Source organism: Sinohyriopsis cumingii, chromosome 2 (genome assembly GCF_028554795.1).
Source record: "Sinohyriopsis cumingii isolate HCF-2022 chromosome 2, ASM2855479v2, whole genome shotgun sequence".
NCBI classification, from domain to species: domain Eukaryota; kingdom Metazoa; phylum Mollusca; class Bivalvia; order Unionida; family Unionidae; genus Sinohyriopsis; species Sinohyriopsis cumingii.
In genome coordinates this window covers 63598395-63616307 of record NC_142962.1, presented here as the reverse complement: position 1 = coordinate 63616307, position 17913 = coordinate 63598395, and the positions used below count along the sequence as shown (strand labels likewise).

General features: G+C 33.0%; 1 protein-coding gene across 1 annotated transcript in view; it reads left to right on the top strand.

Moving 5' to 3' along the window:
• LOC149805047 (uncharacterized) overlaps positions 1 to 17913 on the top strand; it is a 357351-nt gene that overhangs the window by 86227 nt on the left and 253211 nt on the right. The window contains exons 26-29 of the mRNA XM_089946893.1: positions 3299 to 3358; positions 9349 to 9552; positions 10790 to 10997; positions 12506 to 12602. Of these exons, the coding sequence (XP_089803019.1) occupies positions 3299 to 3358; positions 9349 to 9552; positions 10790 to 10997; positions 12506 to 12602 (569 nt within the window). The remainder of the gene's footprint in view (positions 1 to 3298; positions 3359 to 9348; positions 9553 to 10789; positions 10998 to 12505; positions 12603 to 17913) is intronic.

Here is a 17913-nt window from a genome sequence, read left to right as displayed (position 1 = left end):
AAGAAGCTTCTTAAAAATTTCAATTTCATTCCAACCACTGAAAATCTGAATAAATGCTATATAAACTGACTGAAAGTTTGTTATACCATTAAAGAGAGCAAAAAGAAAACATGAAGATCATATATCTCAAGGTTGCAGCATGTCTGTATTGGTCACCAGTCAGGTCATCCAAGTCACTGGTCATTTTTTCATCATAACTAATCCAGTCATATCAGCCACTGGCCATCCCATGCCAATCATTGATCACTGTTCAGTGGTCATCATACTGAGGCCTCTCAGTATTTGAAATCGGGTTTGGATTTAGTTCCCCCTCTCCCCACTCTGTTATCTCATTATATGCAGGAAGTCTGCCCCTTCTTATCTATTATCCCTACCAAATGTTATGAGATATGGAACCCTCCATGTGACTGGAATTGGTCCTTCATGCCTCTATGGGCTACTGGACTCAGACTGGACCTCATAAACTGCAATCAGCTCCATATAAAGTTGTATCAGCCAAGAAAGATGGAGGCATGTTATCATCTGCACCATCCAGAAATGATTGGTGGTCTTGTTTTCACACTCAGTCTTCTTAGTGCTCCTATGTTACAGCCATCTCCAGTGAACATAAGCCCAGATGTTCCCCTTAAGTTTATAGACTTTACTAGATAATGACAATGCTCAGTCTATGCCCATTGATTTCATTGAATTCAGTGTGAAATCAGCCCCATTCATGCCTGCTATCAACCTGTGAGCTGGATGAAGAAAAGATCTTGACCTTTGATAAGGCAGTAAACAAAGTTTTCTCCTCATATCCACAGACTTGTGCCTGAAAATGTCAAGTGTGCAGTCTAAGAAGATTCTTTCCAGTTTGGAGAAGGCATCAGGAACCCAAATTCAACTAGATCTACTGGCACTTGTTTGCTAATGTTTGAGGAAATCTCTCAGCGGTTCTTTCAGACCATTACTTTTTAGATGATGTGCTGGACATCCCTCTACATTGAGACTTATAGTCTCTGCCTTGAGCTACAAGTTACATTCCCTAAAGTGGCCTATTAAACCTCCCCAATTGGATGTTAGATCATTACAAGGGGTATTTCTTTTGGTGTCTGGGCCACCTTCAGATGAAAAGTATCCTATTAACAATTCTCTAATCTATGTTTTTACATCAAACAGATGAGGATTTTAAATCATGGAGTAAGCTATGAACTAAATAATTAAAATTAGTTTACCTAATAAAAGACTACATGCCACTATCAACTTCCAAGACAGAAGCATTTTAATGTCAACTGCTTAAAGAAGCTGTATCATGAGATACCATCTAAGAAAATCTTTAGCTTTTTCAAAGTCCAGTGTAACCCTGCTATAATGCGCCTGGCTTTCGTGTGAATTAGGATATAATGCAGTCGTGGCGTGGCACCTAAAATTTCATATATTCACTTGCACAGGAAAAAATATTTTTTGTTCAATTACATGAAATAATGTATAAAAAATTAATATCATTATGGGGAAGAGATCGTAAAAATTCAAATTTACTATGATCGTGGCATGGTTCCTGAAATTTTAAATATATGTATATATAATTTTCTTGTACCGGGAAAGAACATTTTTTTGAAGTACGAAAAATAGTGTATAAAACATTTATTATCATTTTGGGGAAGAGTTCGCATATGAATTTTACTATAATATGATTATGGCGTAGCATCTGAAATTTAACAATATCACCAGGTTCTTGGAGTGTTATGCCAAAATAAACATTATTGGAAATGTTACTTATTACTGGTCCATGAGTAAAGTCAGTAGGTCATCCTTGTGATTGTCTTCAATTAATTTTGTTTTCAAATCATTGCTCAAACAATAGCCAACATGTGTTTCTTCTTTAACTGTATATACAACCAAGCAGCAGACAATGTGGTGGTTGAAAAAAGATTCTCACAATTTAATAAACATCAAAAAATGAAAGCTGCTAACATGTTTGCTGGGCTTGGTGTTGTTATTAGATGCAGTCAGTTGACCAGTAAATAAAACACAAGTCATTCTCTGCACTTTGTGCAATGATTAGTATAGTTGTTTTCACACATTTCTTTCGATAGTCACAAAATCTGAAGTAAAAGTTATATGCATGCTAAAAGCACGTGTTGATTGTTAATTATTCTTGCTGTAGTCATTTAAAAGAATAGGCATATAAGCATTAATTATTGGAAATTTACAATGGATGATTGTACACGGAAATGCATGAGAAAATTTTAGCAGTATGAAATTGGTACAGACACCGTTCATAGACCCTGCAATGAAATGTGCTTCATCTTTCTTAACCTAATTTTGCTGTTAATTTTTCCCATTGAATTCAGACACATAATGATGTGTGACAAAATTATTGAATAGTTTAAATATGTATGCAATTTTGGCAACGGAATTACATATATTATGGATTAATTGCAAGCCCTGACGGTATGATATCAGATGGTAAGTAAATGGTGTTGATACTCTGTTCATGCTGTATATTAGATGTTGAATTCAGACACAATGATTTGTAGAATTTTTTTTATTGAGTATTGTAAATCTGTGTGCAAGTTTTCAATGGAATTACATGCATTATGGATGAACTGCATGCCATGACGGCACGATTGTAAATGATGTTGATACCCTATTCCTCATGCACATTAGACATGAATACACATATATGTGCCAATGAGTTGTTCTCTGAGAAAAGTAAAATACTGTAAAACCCCGCATTAATGCAACCCTGATATTAACACAATCCAATTTTTTGAACCCCAATTATCACGTTATAGTGGGGTTCCACTCTATGCACTTAATATAACAAACTGCGACCATATATTTTACCTTTATCTTTTATTTTGTATGGATTTTACAGAAATTTAACAATTGTACATTTTTATATTTTATCTTGTACTTAAATGTTTACATTTATTTGGAAGGGTTTATTTCACTAAAGTTTTAGTGCAATTCACTTTTACATTTTTCTAAATATCATTAGTTGGTACCATTAAGCCACTATTATACTGTTGTGCCATAAAACACCACTGCACATACCACACACACACACATATATACACCCTGTTTTTTTCATACTTAAATGGCATTTTTGTTCCAATATGTCATTAGTTATAGCCTCAGTATACTTATGTTTTTTACATACACTCATGAAATTTAGTATGGTGATGCATTTCAACTTGACCTAATTGTACGCTTAGGCATTTTCAGCTATTGGTTCATTATACCCTCAATATTTTGGACCCTATTTCACCCACACTCATGAAAACTGCTATGTAATTTTATATTAATTTATCTGCAGGTGTTTCATTTGACCTTTGGCAACTTAGTCCATGTGATAAGAAGAGTTTTATGCAAACATGTAAGTACATTGTTATTTTATAACAGAATAGGAACTTTGAAATGTTTTATATACATTTTAAAGCTGACTTCCCATAGAACAATTTTAATTGTATATGTTTAAAGGTATATGACTTTGTGATTCTCCTAATAAATAATACTGAAGAATATTTTGTGAAGATATACACCAGACTGAGTTAGAAAAAAGTTGGGTCAAATCTGAGGGAGTCCATGCAAATTACCTGGGATAATGGCTTGTTCATCATGCATAGATATCATCATGTAGCAGATTCAGTAAAATGGTCAGCTTGACACATACTGGTGTAAACAGCTCACTGAGACAACTCTCCCTCAGTATAAACCTCTAGCTGTGGTCCTTTATAACTGCTGAATATGTTATATACCAAATTGCCATATTAATGATCAGAATTTAGAGGAATGCATGTATGCTTGTCAAAAGGTTTGGGATGGGATTAATGAGACAAGTAAGACACTACTTAAGTGTATAATAATAAATATCAGTTTATTACATTATATTTTTTTCACTTTTTGGTATTTGTTCATTCAGTTGTGTCATGAAATTAAGATGTAAAATCATACTTATGACAGAACCAGAATTTAAAAGTAGTAGATTTAAAAAATTTGATCAATAGATGAGCTTCTAAACCAGAAACAAGTGCATTTGTTGTCATAATATGCACTCTTCATACTATAATAAATCAGCAAGTTATAAACGTAAATTCTGAATTATGATGGCAATGTTACAGTAATAAATGAGTCAGTATATTATCAGGTAATGAAAATGGAAGAGTTGTTTATCTTGTAGTTCATGTAAAGATTTTTTAATAACATCTAATAGCATTTTTAATTTTCTTCACAAGATCACATTCTGGTGATAGTGATGACATTCAGTGTGATTATTAAGCTTCATACTGAACATGCTTTCAATAGTTTTCTGGTCCAGATTTTATCTTGAAATACTTTTTATTTTATGAACAATTGAGATTGTCTTCTCTGTATCAGTATTGGGATGTTGTAATGAAAGGAAACTGTGCTGAGCCTGCAAAGTAGTTCTATCTTCAGTTTTCCTCTTGATGAGTTTGTAAGGTTGCTGACTGGTGTCCTCCAAGCTATGGTCACTCCATGGAGGAAGTTTCTGGCTTGAACTTAAGTTGTATTCCTGAGTCTTATCCTCAAGGTCTATTGTCTCAATATGGTTCAGATACCAAAAATCTTAGCATTTTTCACCACTGCAATAAAAAAATAAAAAAGTTGGACTTAGACTTGGAAAAAAATAATGAAATAATTCATAAATAATAATAATAATAATAAATAATAATAATGACCTTATTTAAAAAGGGTAACACAATTAGCTAAAAACTAATCTACCTTGAGGCCCTCATACAAAGGAATTTATTTATTTAAGCTGCATCTCTGAAGCCACTGGATATATTGGGTTTGGAAGAAGGAAATAGAGTGGGCATTTCTAATCTCAGCTGGAATACTATTCCAGAGCAGAGTTCCAGAGTATTGGAAACTTTTTTTAAATAACTCCTTATTTGGTTTGGGAATTTTATACTGTTTGGTAGACATGGATCGCAGGTGGGGAGTATTACCAGGTAGCCTATACTGGAATAGTGATTGTAAATATTCAGGAGCACTATTCTGAGATATCCTGTACATTAATTTGGCTTTTCTCAAACAGATTCGGTCTTTAATAGGTAATATTTTTAACCTACCAGCTAAACTTTCCTTGCTTTCTTTCTGGATTGATATTAGCCCAAATGCTCTTTTTTGAAGATGTGCCAGCTTTGCTATGTTTTTATCATTTGAATTACCCCATACTGTACTACAGTTGTCCAAATAGGGTTGTATGTAACTGTTATAAAATAGTTTCCTGTGCCTTTCAGGGAGAAAATGTCTTATCCTACTGAGAAGCCATAAACTTGAATTGACTTTTTTACTGGTATGTTTGATATGTTCAGTCCATGATAGGTTATTATCTACCAGAACACCAAGTAGCCTATCATGACAGACTATTTGCAGATTTGTATCCTTCCATGTCAGACATAGTTCATCACTATCAAGATTTGTCCTTCTTTGCCGTGTTGAGATAAGTAATATTTTAGTTTTACCAGTATTTACCACCATGCCATTACATGTGCACCAGTTTTCCAGTTTGTTTAGTGCATTCTGTAAAGAAATTTCGAGCTCATGCTTTGTGTTTTGGATGTCTGACAATGTTGTGTCATCTGCATAGAGATCTCTAGATGATATTGAGTCTCTTAGTAAAAGTGGTAGGTCATTAATAAATAAAATGAATAGTAGTGGACCTAGAATTGAGCCTTGTGGTACTCCATATCTAATTGTTTCAGGTTCAGACAGAACATTATTTATGTAAACATGTTGTGTTCTCTCATTTAAGTACGAAGTAAACCATCTAATTGTTCTTTCATCACACTGGTAGATTTTCAGTTTCTTCAAAAGGATTTCATGATCCACCATGTCAAAAGCTTTCCTGAAATCTACAATTACAGTACCTATTATTCTACCTTGGTCAAGTGCTTGAAGCCATTTATCAGTTAGGGAGATCAAGGCAGTCTCACAGGAATGGTTCTGTCTAAAGCCTGATTGATTAGGGTGTAACAGAAAGTGTTTGGTTAAATATGACATGAATGAGTCATGGACATGTTTTTCAATCAATCATGATGTATTAATGCTTTTTTGAATAATTTATCCAGACTTTAAAATAAATTATCCTGCAATATATTGTTAACTGATATATTTTATCTATGGATGAACTTTGTTTATGTGCATGAAAACTTTAAATAGTTAATGAAATACAAAGTATGCTATACTTCTAAAACACAAAATGCAAACTCAGAACCTTTGCTACTTGCACGTGCTTAAACTCTGATATCCAAGTATTGTTGAACTTGAATTATATTTTAGCCAGTGGTTTCCTAACATTGTGTAAAAACACATTTTGGCATTTTCTATAAATTGAACTAAATATGTGTGCGCTGTCCTTAATTTTTCCTCTTAAAACATTTTGAACAATACAGTGACAATTAAACATGACAAAATAAAAGTCAAAATACTTTTTTTTTGTCTGCCAAAGTTATATTTTATGGTTGGTCTCTCCATCTTATTTTCCCCTCTGCCAAAGGTGAGCCAATTTTCATCAAAAGCTCAGAAGATAACCTGATAAACTTTTATTCCTTTATTACTAACAACACCTCAAAAGGATGCCCCATTTAGCTTTAAACACCCCAAATTTCAACAATATGGTACAATTAACAGATTGTTCTGTACATAAGTCATCTGTTCTTTAACAATTCTAATCCATAACTGCTCTGTCAAGCATCATTGCACTGGTCATTGTACTGGTCGAACATGGTATCCAGTTGACTGGTTCTGGCTGGTTTCTGTGATGATAGAACACATAAAAATACTGTGTTGCTAAGCTTCATGTACATTGTTTCAGTCGTATTATGTTATACATTTGATAGATTAAACCATATGAGTAACATTAAAATGATAATGTGACATCGGTTTTTGATAAATATACTAGTCATTTTTAGTATATCACTGCATTGTCATGAAATTTAAAGTGATTGCAAATAATTAATAATCTAAGTCACATAGAAAGTTAATTGTATGATTAACGTGTAGTTTCAATTTAGGCCATCTACCTGATGTTACGGTTTATATCACTAATCCTTTATCATTCACCATTTGTGTCTCAGCATATGTTGCTTACGTAAAGCAGCTTTTAGCAGATACTGTTTATCATTCATTCTTTGTTCATATTGTATCTTACTGTATTTGCTTATCATTCATGCTGCATTCATTTTCCATTCATTTACCATTTGTTCATCATTATGTTGATATTTCAGTTGGGAACTTAAATATTTCAGGGCCTGCACATACAATATGCACACATAATACACTGAAATTCTGTTGTCTTTCTTGGAAATTTGTTGCCTGAAAAGCTATGTGAAATTTAATATAAAACATCAAAATGAAATTTGCAAATTGACACAACAAAACTAAAACATCAATATTCATAATTATTGAATGTACTGGAAAATGTGCCATTTTTGGTTCTGTATTTGAAGTTGCTTTAGTGTTAGTGTTATCCTTTGATGTTTAATTGGTTTCCTTCTTAATTAATTCAATCTGAAAATCATTTTTAATTTCCAAAACTTTACTGTAGAATTTGACCTTACAACAGTTTTTTTTATATTCCACTTTACTATGTTTGCAAATTCATGAATAGCTGTAAACATGTTGACTTACTGCCTCATAAATGCATAACACCTAAATGATGTGCATTTCAGGTATAGTTAGTTGGTTAAGTTTTATTTGATCAGGTTCCCAAATAAGTCTTTTGGAGTATGATAGTAAAATTTAGTTGTTTTTGCTAGTATCTCTTTTCCTTATTTCAGCCCAAGGCTTCACATATTTGGTTATAATGTTATGATGTGTTTACACATACTTTGACACAATATAGTTAAAAACCATGATGCGCTATTAGGGATTGATGTAATGTCAATAACTGTGACAGACACTAAGGCAGTCACTCAGTTATAGGATTTGTGTTGAGTCCAGGGAATAAGCTTTCAAACCTCTTTAGTCTTGTGTTTTATGGATGCAGAGTGCTTAAACAATTTTGAAAATAAAAAAAAGACCAAGCAAGCTTAATCTGCAATACCTGTATTGATTGTCCAACAAAGAAACAAAGTGTGAACTAGACCGTAGTCACCTTGGAATAAGGTTTAGCGAATTACACTTTTATTGATTGATTTACAAAGAAACAATTTGTGAATAAAACCAAGTAACCTCTAAATTTTTCTTCATCAAAGTGCTTATTTTGCAGTTTAATGGATAAATCAGTTAAGATAATTTGAATGATATTTGGAATATCCTACCTATACAGAAATTTCTCATGGATTCCATATAAAATACTTCAGGAATCCATATGGAAGAGATATGGACTGAAAAACTTATGGAATCAGACAATTTATTCCATATTAACACCATAAGTACTTCACAGCAAGTGAAAATTCCATATGGAATAAAGTTGCAGCTTTAATCCATAATCACTTTTTTCCATATGGAAAGTAGGCTCATGTATTATAGCATCATGGAAAATACTATCTGAAGAATTAATAACCTAGACTTATAATCTGATAATGACTGATATCTGACTGGTCAGCATATATGCTGGTTAAAACCTTTAATCTGCCAGACATGTCTGGAAAATAGTGATTTCAGGATCTCTGATACATACATACCCCAGCTTTAATTTAGTATGGCATAATTAGTTTAGAGTATGGTTTTCTTCAGGTAGTATTTTTCCAGAAAATGTATAATACTATGACTGTCTTCAAAGGCCATTATTCCAATATGATTGAATTGTACAGTATTTCTTGCCCATTAGTTAGGTCTACAAGAATATTTGGGGCAGACTGCACATACTAATATGCCTCAAACTATCATTTGTAGTCTTTGGTGAAATTTGTGATGACAGAGGTTGATTTTTGTTGTTTTTGTTTATTTTTATTTTACAAATGCATTGCAGACATGTCTGAAGAGTCACAGATATGAAAAATATAATTTTATTTTTCCAAGTACAACAACTGTGTTACTTCATGTGTATTGTATTCTGAATTTAAGAAAATCAATCATGCTGATTTTTCTGCTTTTTTGACAATACTTTTATTTTTAAAAGAAGTTTTAAACCCCTTGGAAATTTATAATATTGTCCAGAAACATGCACAATACTTTCTACAATTGACAAGAAAAAGATAGTAATACCTGAAGAGTTCTACTATATAATCCTAATTTGTAATATATTTTGTACTTGTATACCATGAGTACCTTTTATGAGTATTGTACATATTAGTATTTATTGTTCAAATAAATTATATATATATATATATATATATATATATATATATATATATATATATATATATATACATTGTCTCTATTTTTTTTGTACAGCCTGTAAAGCAAACTTAACAGAAACAGGGGATATCTGTGCCATGCAACCAGGATGTAAAGAAGCCACATGTTGCATTCCAAATAATTTTATTCATGGAGAAAGAAATGTGTTTCTCCGCTTTAGAATTGACAACTGCACAAAGGAAGTCATCTACAGTTTGGAACGAAAGGAGTGGAACAAAACAACTGCAGGGTTTTCATTTGGTAAGCTGTATGTCATTTGTTAGTGGTGGTTTACACTGAAAGCAAAATGACAGTTTTGGAATGTCAAAAATAGAAAGAAATTACATGAAGGATGGTGAGTAATTGCTCATGTAAATTTATACTCACCTCTCCTGGATCCCACCCCTTAAACTCCTTGATGGTGATGAACTTATACTAAAAGAAGTGTATGATTATTATTAAAGTATCTTCTGTTGTTGACCATAATCCACTGAAAGTTGCAACAATATTTGCTTGCACAAAAATCAGTGGTTTTTGCAAGTGGCTGTTAGTAAAACAAAAGGCAGTAACTATTACAGAAATTGAATGAGGACAAAAATTTGTTGATATGTTTGTCTTAGATAATGACCATAAGAAAAAAGAAAGTACCAAGTTTGACAGTAGTATATAAAGAACTATGACACAAGTTGCAACTCAGAAGATTCTGTCTCACATTGCATTAACCTCCTGGACAAGGAGTTAAATAACTCTAACAGATTTGCAAAAGCACAGAGATTTGTTTGTATATCGGCCGATGACCATTGCATATATAAATTTGTAAGGCAATCCATTGAAAATTGAGCCCCAGACTAAGGAAGGATGGATAAATGCATGACAGAATCTTGTGAACATAACTAATTTCAGTTTTCACTGAATTGCTGTGAACTTGGGAAATAGTATGGTCATCATTTTGAAGATGTGCATATCTGTTAGTGAATATATCCTTTCTTTAACTAGGTAAATTTTCAGGTCAGCATCATTAAATGTAGATAAAAGTACTTGATTAATTTAAGATACTTCATGTGAAACAAATTCGGTACTTTTAGTTACATTAAATGATGCTGACCTAAACATTCACCGAGTTAAAGATAGTATAAAATTCACGATGCTGTGTGGAACGAACTATACTGAAAAGACAAAGCAGAGGTACTGATCTGACCTCATCTTATACTCAGCATTGACTTATAAATGGGTGAAGGTTGGAAAATTTACAAAATTTGTAAATTCATCTAATATACTCCAGATCAACTTATAGGCCAGCAAATATGGTAAAATGTCTATCTAGGAAATATTATGTTTATAATTTGCTCCTCTGAAGCTATGTTTCTGTTGGAATTTACATAATTTCATTTCATTCTTATATAAACTTGTATTTACTAATTATTTAAACATTCATAATGCAAATTTTGCTACTTGTATGCTGACTTGAAAACAATGTTTGTTACTGAATTATTTGCAGATGTGGTGCAAACAGAGAAAATAGGGGACATATTTGAAGTCAATTTTACAGTGAAAGAGACAGCCACATCATACATTTTGAATCTAACTGTTGAAATATGTGGCTTAAAATCAGGTGCTAATGGATGTGAGATTTTTCCACTCTTCCAAAATATTGAATTAGAGCAATCTTCTTGTACTGGAAGATGGCGGAAACGATCTGTGAATGGGTAGGTTGTTTGACTCTTTTCCCAGCTTTTCCTTTACTTTAATGCCAATGCTTGTAATCTTGGAATGATTTTGTTAGTGCATCATTTTGTGATCAATAAGTCTTATATCTTGAATCAAAAATTAAAACTTAGATGAATCACAATTACTCTGAAACATATTACGGGCTCACAAGTCCATAAAGCCTGGTAAGCAGAGGGTATGTTCCTTTGTCTGTATTGCATTGTACATCATCGTACACCAGTATTTGCTGTTAACAGCTTTTTAAAGGTGTAAGTCACTTTGCCCAGAATTTGAGTCCATCTTAATCATCCTAAAATTTGCTTGATAAATAGTTTTCACACAATTAAGTAAAATCCATAAGGCAGACAAATGATATAAAGCATGTGTATTAGATGACTGGTTTGATTTTCATGCTAGTGGTACATTAAAGCAATTACCAGATATCTAAATATTTTAACTTTTTTTGTTCGCAGTACATTAAATTAATTACCAGATATCTAAATTTTTTAACTTTTTATCTCTGTCAGTAATAGATTAGAAGAGTGCATGGCAAGGCATGCTATCCATCATCCATTGTATGTCCATCCATTTAGCATGAGTTTTTCACTACCAGTACTTCTTTTAAACTACCTGGAGGATTACCATTAAACTCTACATGCACATTCATCCCAAGGTTTAGCTGGTCCAAAATGAAAATGGTGCTGTTAAGACCTTTAACATGGCTGCCACAGTAACCATCTTGAAATTTTTTTATAGCTACTCTTCCTTGATGAATGGTCATATCAACATGCGAATAATAATAGACATTCTTTGATGCCTTGTTGGTTGATCTGATGTCTAATATGGTCACCACAACATCTATCTTAAAAATCTTGTTATCATTACTCCTCTTCAAAGGATTGTCATATTGAAATAAGGTTTCCACCATAAAACTTCTTATAATATCTGGTTGATTAATGGTGGTGATCATATATCCAGTATGGGTACCTAAAATTTTTATCAATACTCATCCTGATTAGATGGTCTTATCCAAAAGGGGTTTCACCCAAAAACATTTTGATTTCTGGCTGGTCTTAAATTAAACAATGGTGATGATCACACAACCAACATCAGCCATCCGTAACATCTTTTTATTGCTCAAGAGATATCAGAAATGGTTTCTATTCTCTGCATTTAAAAAGAAGAAATTATTTTATTATAGATTGCTCGAAATTCTGTTTTGCCAGTTGAGTAAAATTCCATTCTACGTAATCAATTTTATATAGATTTCTTTTGTTCTCCAGTGTGGGAAAACATGTTTGAAAGACATGTATTGTTTTCTTTTATTTTATCTACACTGTTGTCCAAGCAGGGACTATTTGCTGATGACAATTTTATTAATATTACATAATCTTTATATTCATAATACCAAACAAGTAACATGTAAAAAATTACTTTTTTATAATTGAATCATGGTAGTCATTTGTTTCTTTGTGAAGACATATTTTTACTCCATTATTAATTTTAGGTTGGATTCCTTCAAGAGCAGGCTGCAACAACTTTTAACTGGAGGGGCAAAAAATGAAGATATTCAAGAATTTATGGAGTCATATAAACTTGATGAGGTAGACTATATGCTATTTACTATCTAGCCATAGATTGAGTGAAGTCCGCTTATGGTATTACCTTGTGTCTGACATGCATCAGTCCTCCATCAACCATAGTGCATTTCTCTTTTCAGGTTCCTTTCAAAAACTTATGGACTAATTTAAAAGACTATTCTCACATGAAGGTGTTTAAAGTTTATAGAAATCATGCCAAACCACCATTAGAACCAATTAGCTACAAAAGCTGTTGTGCATATTACCTGCAGCTGAGTGTTATTATAGCTTCTGAGACTGCTGAGGCTGGCTGCTAGGATGAATACCTTAGCATCATAATAACTGATTAAAGAAACTGACAGTTAAAACATGGTTTATGAAAAGATAAAAGAATTATTGAAATCCATTTCTCTAATTACAAAGTTGAGAGTGGTACTTCTTATAGCAGTCATCATTCACATTTAAATGCACTTTGCACTGTTTATATCCAATGAAAATTTCAATTCTTCTCCCTTCCCTAACACATATATTGCATCTCCCACATTTCAGGAACCATATTGGCCAGTGAATAAGACCCTTGGTGCTAGCATTCCACACTGTGTTTTTTGTTCTAGTGTCTAGAAAGCTGGTAATCATCTTTTCTGCCACGTTCATCCTAAATTCAAGCTGGTTTACTTTTCTTTTCTTCTTCATACTTTGCTTTAATCTGATGATGTGGTGGCTCTTTCATACATATTGGGGTGATACACATTGACATGTCAATCAGAAACCAAGAAAGGTTCTTCTATGATTTCTTTGATTTGCTGGAAGAACTGAATTACATTTGATTCTGGTCTGCAATATCCATCCCCAGTCCCACCCACCCACTTTGTATTTAGGATAATCATCTGCAACTTTTGGACATGTTACATCTTTATGTCACTAATTTGTTTCTTGTCAAGTTGCACTGGATAGCTGTGTGGGATCCTTGTTGTTAAATAAAATATGGACAGTTTTCTTGCCCTTCCAGGTAAAAGACTAGTTTTTGCATAATTTTCATGTCTCTGTTTTTTTAATGTCCTGGCATTTCTTTTTCTGTTTCCTTGGTCCATCCAACATTACAGTCTACCCTGTAGCAAATTCTCAAACAATAATATATATATATATATATATATATATATATATATATATATATATATATATATATATATATAGTCATTCTTATTTTATATTTTTCTCTCAAGATCTTTTACCACTTTAGTCCCTAATTCTTCTTCTGCCATTTTGCCTCTGTCCATAAGGCTTTTCAACATATGTAGACTTGAAAAATTATAAGCATGGAGATTGTCTCTTAGCCAGATTTTGAAGCCTAATTTTGTATCTTTTGCTGGCAGGTATTGTTTATATGAAAGTCTTCCCTATCATGCCTTCATCAGCTGACTGACTTTTTGGAAGGTCATGATTTTCCAGGCATTTCTCCAAAATGGGGTCATAGAAAGGTCTTATGTGGGGAAATCATGTTATGTCTGGACCGCTCCAGTGGCCTAGTGGTTATAGCATCTGCCTTGGATGTAGGAGATTGCGGGTTTGAACCTTGGCTGAGTCATAGCAAATGCTTATAAAAATGGTACTGACAGCTGCCTCACTAGGTGCTCAGCTTTAAGAGATTAGTGTATTTGGACTGGCTGGCCTGGTGTCAGGACAATGTGACTGGGTGGGACATGATGCTACATGTCTGCAGCATGATGCCCCTGTGCTAGACATTACTATCAACTGCCACACTGCAGACATCATGGCAATATTACAGAGTAAACAAGTATTTTTGAAAATGTGTATAGGCAGAAGTGGGGTTGAGTTATGTACAGGTGACCCATAAATACAACAGTTTAACTCAAGGGTTAAATATTGCCACCCATAATATAAACAGAAAAACCATAAAAGATATTCTCAAGAACAAGAACATCTGAACATTTTTTGAGTATATTCAAAATATAGCATCTAGGTATAGACACCTTTCAGGTTTGTACAAATGATGTGGATCTGGCATTCAACATGGCTACTAGAAAAGAACAAATTTCAAACAACTATTCTACAAAACAAAGAAATAGAATTTGACCAAATTCAACAGACAGCATACTCACATTGTAATTTTATCAGTTTATATAAATGATGCCAATCCCAGAGATACCAACTAATTTGGGTGGAATCTTTTGCATTTTGAACTTCAGTTTGCATCATTTCTGATGATTTCTGTCAGATTCCAATGTTCCATGCAATTAAAAACAGAAAGATCTTGGAAATGCTAAATCTAATTGCATGTACCGTATTTTCCGGCATATAAGTCGATACTTTTTGACTTGAAAGTTCGGTCTTCGTCTTATACTCCGAATCGACTTATATATGGATTGTGTCATTGAAATTGTATTGACTTATATATGGATTACAGTATCCGGTATGCTATTGACATTGCTCTATAATCGGCATAATCGAAAACAGGTCACATAGAAGTACAAATTCATGTTAAATTACTATGTCAATAAATTGTCATAAACTAATATGACTGCATTTATATTTGTAAGTTTTGTCATTATTTATTTTGCATTCTGCGTGTTTTTTCTTATTTCTCAAACATAAAATAAAAGAAAACAATTTACCGTACCGGTAAAAACTTCACCGGGCTGCATAGCACACTTACAGTCTATACTCTATAGTGTACTGTACTAATTCAAAGCATATTGTTTGTTCCTAAAAAAAAAGATATGAAATAACTGGTCCATTAATATTTGATTTTCCAGTATAATGTTGGACACACATGAGCAATTACCAGCATAGCTTTTTGATTGATCCAATTGACCCTAAAAAGGGATGTAATCCATATTAACTCTTGCGTTCTATGATTATTTATAAAACAATGTAGATCATGCATTCTACTGAATCCCCCAAATCATATGTTTCTAATTGTATTTGACAAAGTTTCTCAAATAAATTAGGTTTAAACTACACTAAAATCAGATATATAGATGGACTACCAGTACTCATAGATCATCAGTGATCCATGATTTTTAGTTTTGCAATTCAGTTTAAAGCAAATTGTAATGTCAACACTTCACCTATATTCATTCTTAACCAGCTGACGATTCGGTGTCTTTCTTTGATTATACCAGTTGTTGATAAATTGGTCTTTGGTTTCCAACAACAATCAAAGCCAGTTGCCGCAATTGTTTAGACCTTGATATTGGCTTTAGCTACCGATACTAGTCACCATATTGCCGGTACCCCATTGTTCTTTATCATTAATCCGCATCAATTACGCTACCCGTTTTTAATATCAATGGGATTAAGTACAACAGGAAATGATGCCCACTTCCTTCTCTAGATGTAAATAATGAATTTAGCCATGGGTATTGTTTTCATTGCTATAGTACGGGCACATTTTAATGAGTTCGGTATATTTTGATCAATCTTTTCAGTCATAATCATTCATATAAATATCCCCGTACAAATCATACAACTTATCTCACAATGCCTCCCGTCAAATCACACAAGTCTTACACAGCGGCTTTTAAGCTGGAAGTTGTAAAGTTCGCTGAAGAGAAAGGTGGGATTTCACAGATATGTTAAAGTATAATAAAAAGTATTTTTATTTATTTTTTGTTTGCAACTTTTGTTTTCTGTCTCCTCATTTTCTTCACATTTCTGATTTCCCTATGAATTGCCTTATTTCCTTATTGTTAGCCTCACTGAGTTTATCTCATCTGTTGAATCTTGCACTCAAGACTGGTTTCAACTGGAAGGAATAATCATAGCATGCACAGCCACATGGCTCTTGTTGCAGTGGATATCATAATTAAAACAAATATGGTTTAAACTAAACTAAAATCAGATATATTGTGAGCGCGTGCGTGCTTGTGTGTGTGCGCACGAGAGAAAGAGAGTGAGAGATGAAAAAAATTGTCCGTGTACAAGATCGTTCTTTTATTCAGGGCGGTTTTTATTTGTAGCTTTTGCAAAGAGAAAAAAGACAGTATTTTGAGTTACCTGACGATTGTGATAATCCTCATGTATTACGAGCCTACTATATTCCATTATCAATAAACACCTCTAAATCAACAATTCATTCTTGTTTTAATTACGATGTACATTGTCACAACAACCACATGGCTATGCAGTGTTATTTACACGGTAATTAAACATGCTTAGCGCTTTGGCTATAATTGAAACCAGATTGAGGGCAAGAATCGACAGAATAGGTCAAATCAGCGAGGCTGCCAGTAGGGAAATGAGGCTTTTTTAGGGAAATGAAAATCTGTCGACATTTTATTGAAGTCATTGTCCATACAAAATTTGTTATAAGAACAAGAGATCATATCCATTACTTTGTATTCGAATTCGCCGATAAAAATAATAGTGGGGTATATCATTGAATAGATTAGTAATAAAATGTTAATTATATCCAAGTCCAAACAGAACAAACACTTAAAAAATAGTATATATATATATATATATATATATATATATATATATATATATATATATATACGAATCGATTTAACAGAGTCCGTGACTTTCAAACTTACGATAGAAAATGACAAGTTTGTATAAGTTATGTTCGTAACCACAGGTAATAAAATGAACTACAACATGGATGTGCTTTCAATTATAATAAAACAAGCATGGACTGTTTATTCAGCTGTGTCAATTGATAACACAATATAGCAGTTCAGAAGTAAAATCACAAGCATGTTAGCATTGGTAATGCAATTTCACGATTGCCGGTAATATGGAATATCATACAACGATACCATCAATATTCATGCAACCGGAAGTTACTAGTATAAAATACAAAGCCAAGTTATTGACCTGGCCTTGTCTTATACTCCGAATCGACTTATATATGGACGAAGGATGGAAAATTTACAAAATTGGTCAATTCGACTTATACTCCGCATCGACTTGTAGGCTGGAAAATACGGTAGCATGAAAACAATTAAATATTAACTAATCAGAAATATTGCTAACTTAGTGCTCTGATTCACCTCAGAAAGTCATTGATGGCTAATTCAGTTTCCACAAAACATGTGACTTGTAAAGATGCAGCTGTTTAACTGTCCCTGAAGATGACCTTTACTAAAGGCATTTGTATAAATACCCAGTGCTCAAAGAAAAATGTTTTTAGACACAGGCCCAGGGCTGGTGACTTAAATATACTCACAAGCCCTGACTGAATTTGTACAATCCCAGACTCCAATTTCCACATGCCCAAAATGTCCCTTTTTTAAATATTGTCACACAATGTTGTTATAGCTACAGTTTGAATATAAATTCAACAGGATTGAAAAGGGGTTTGAAGGCAATG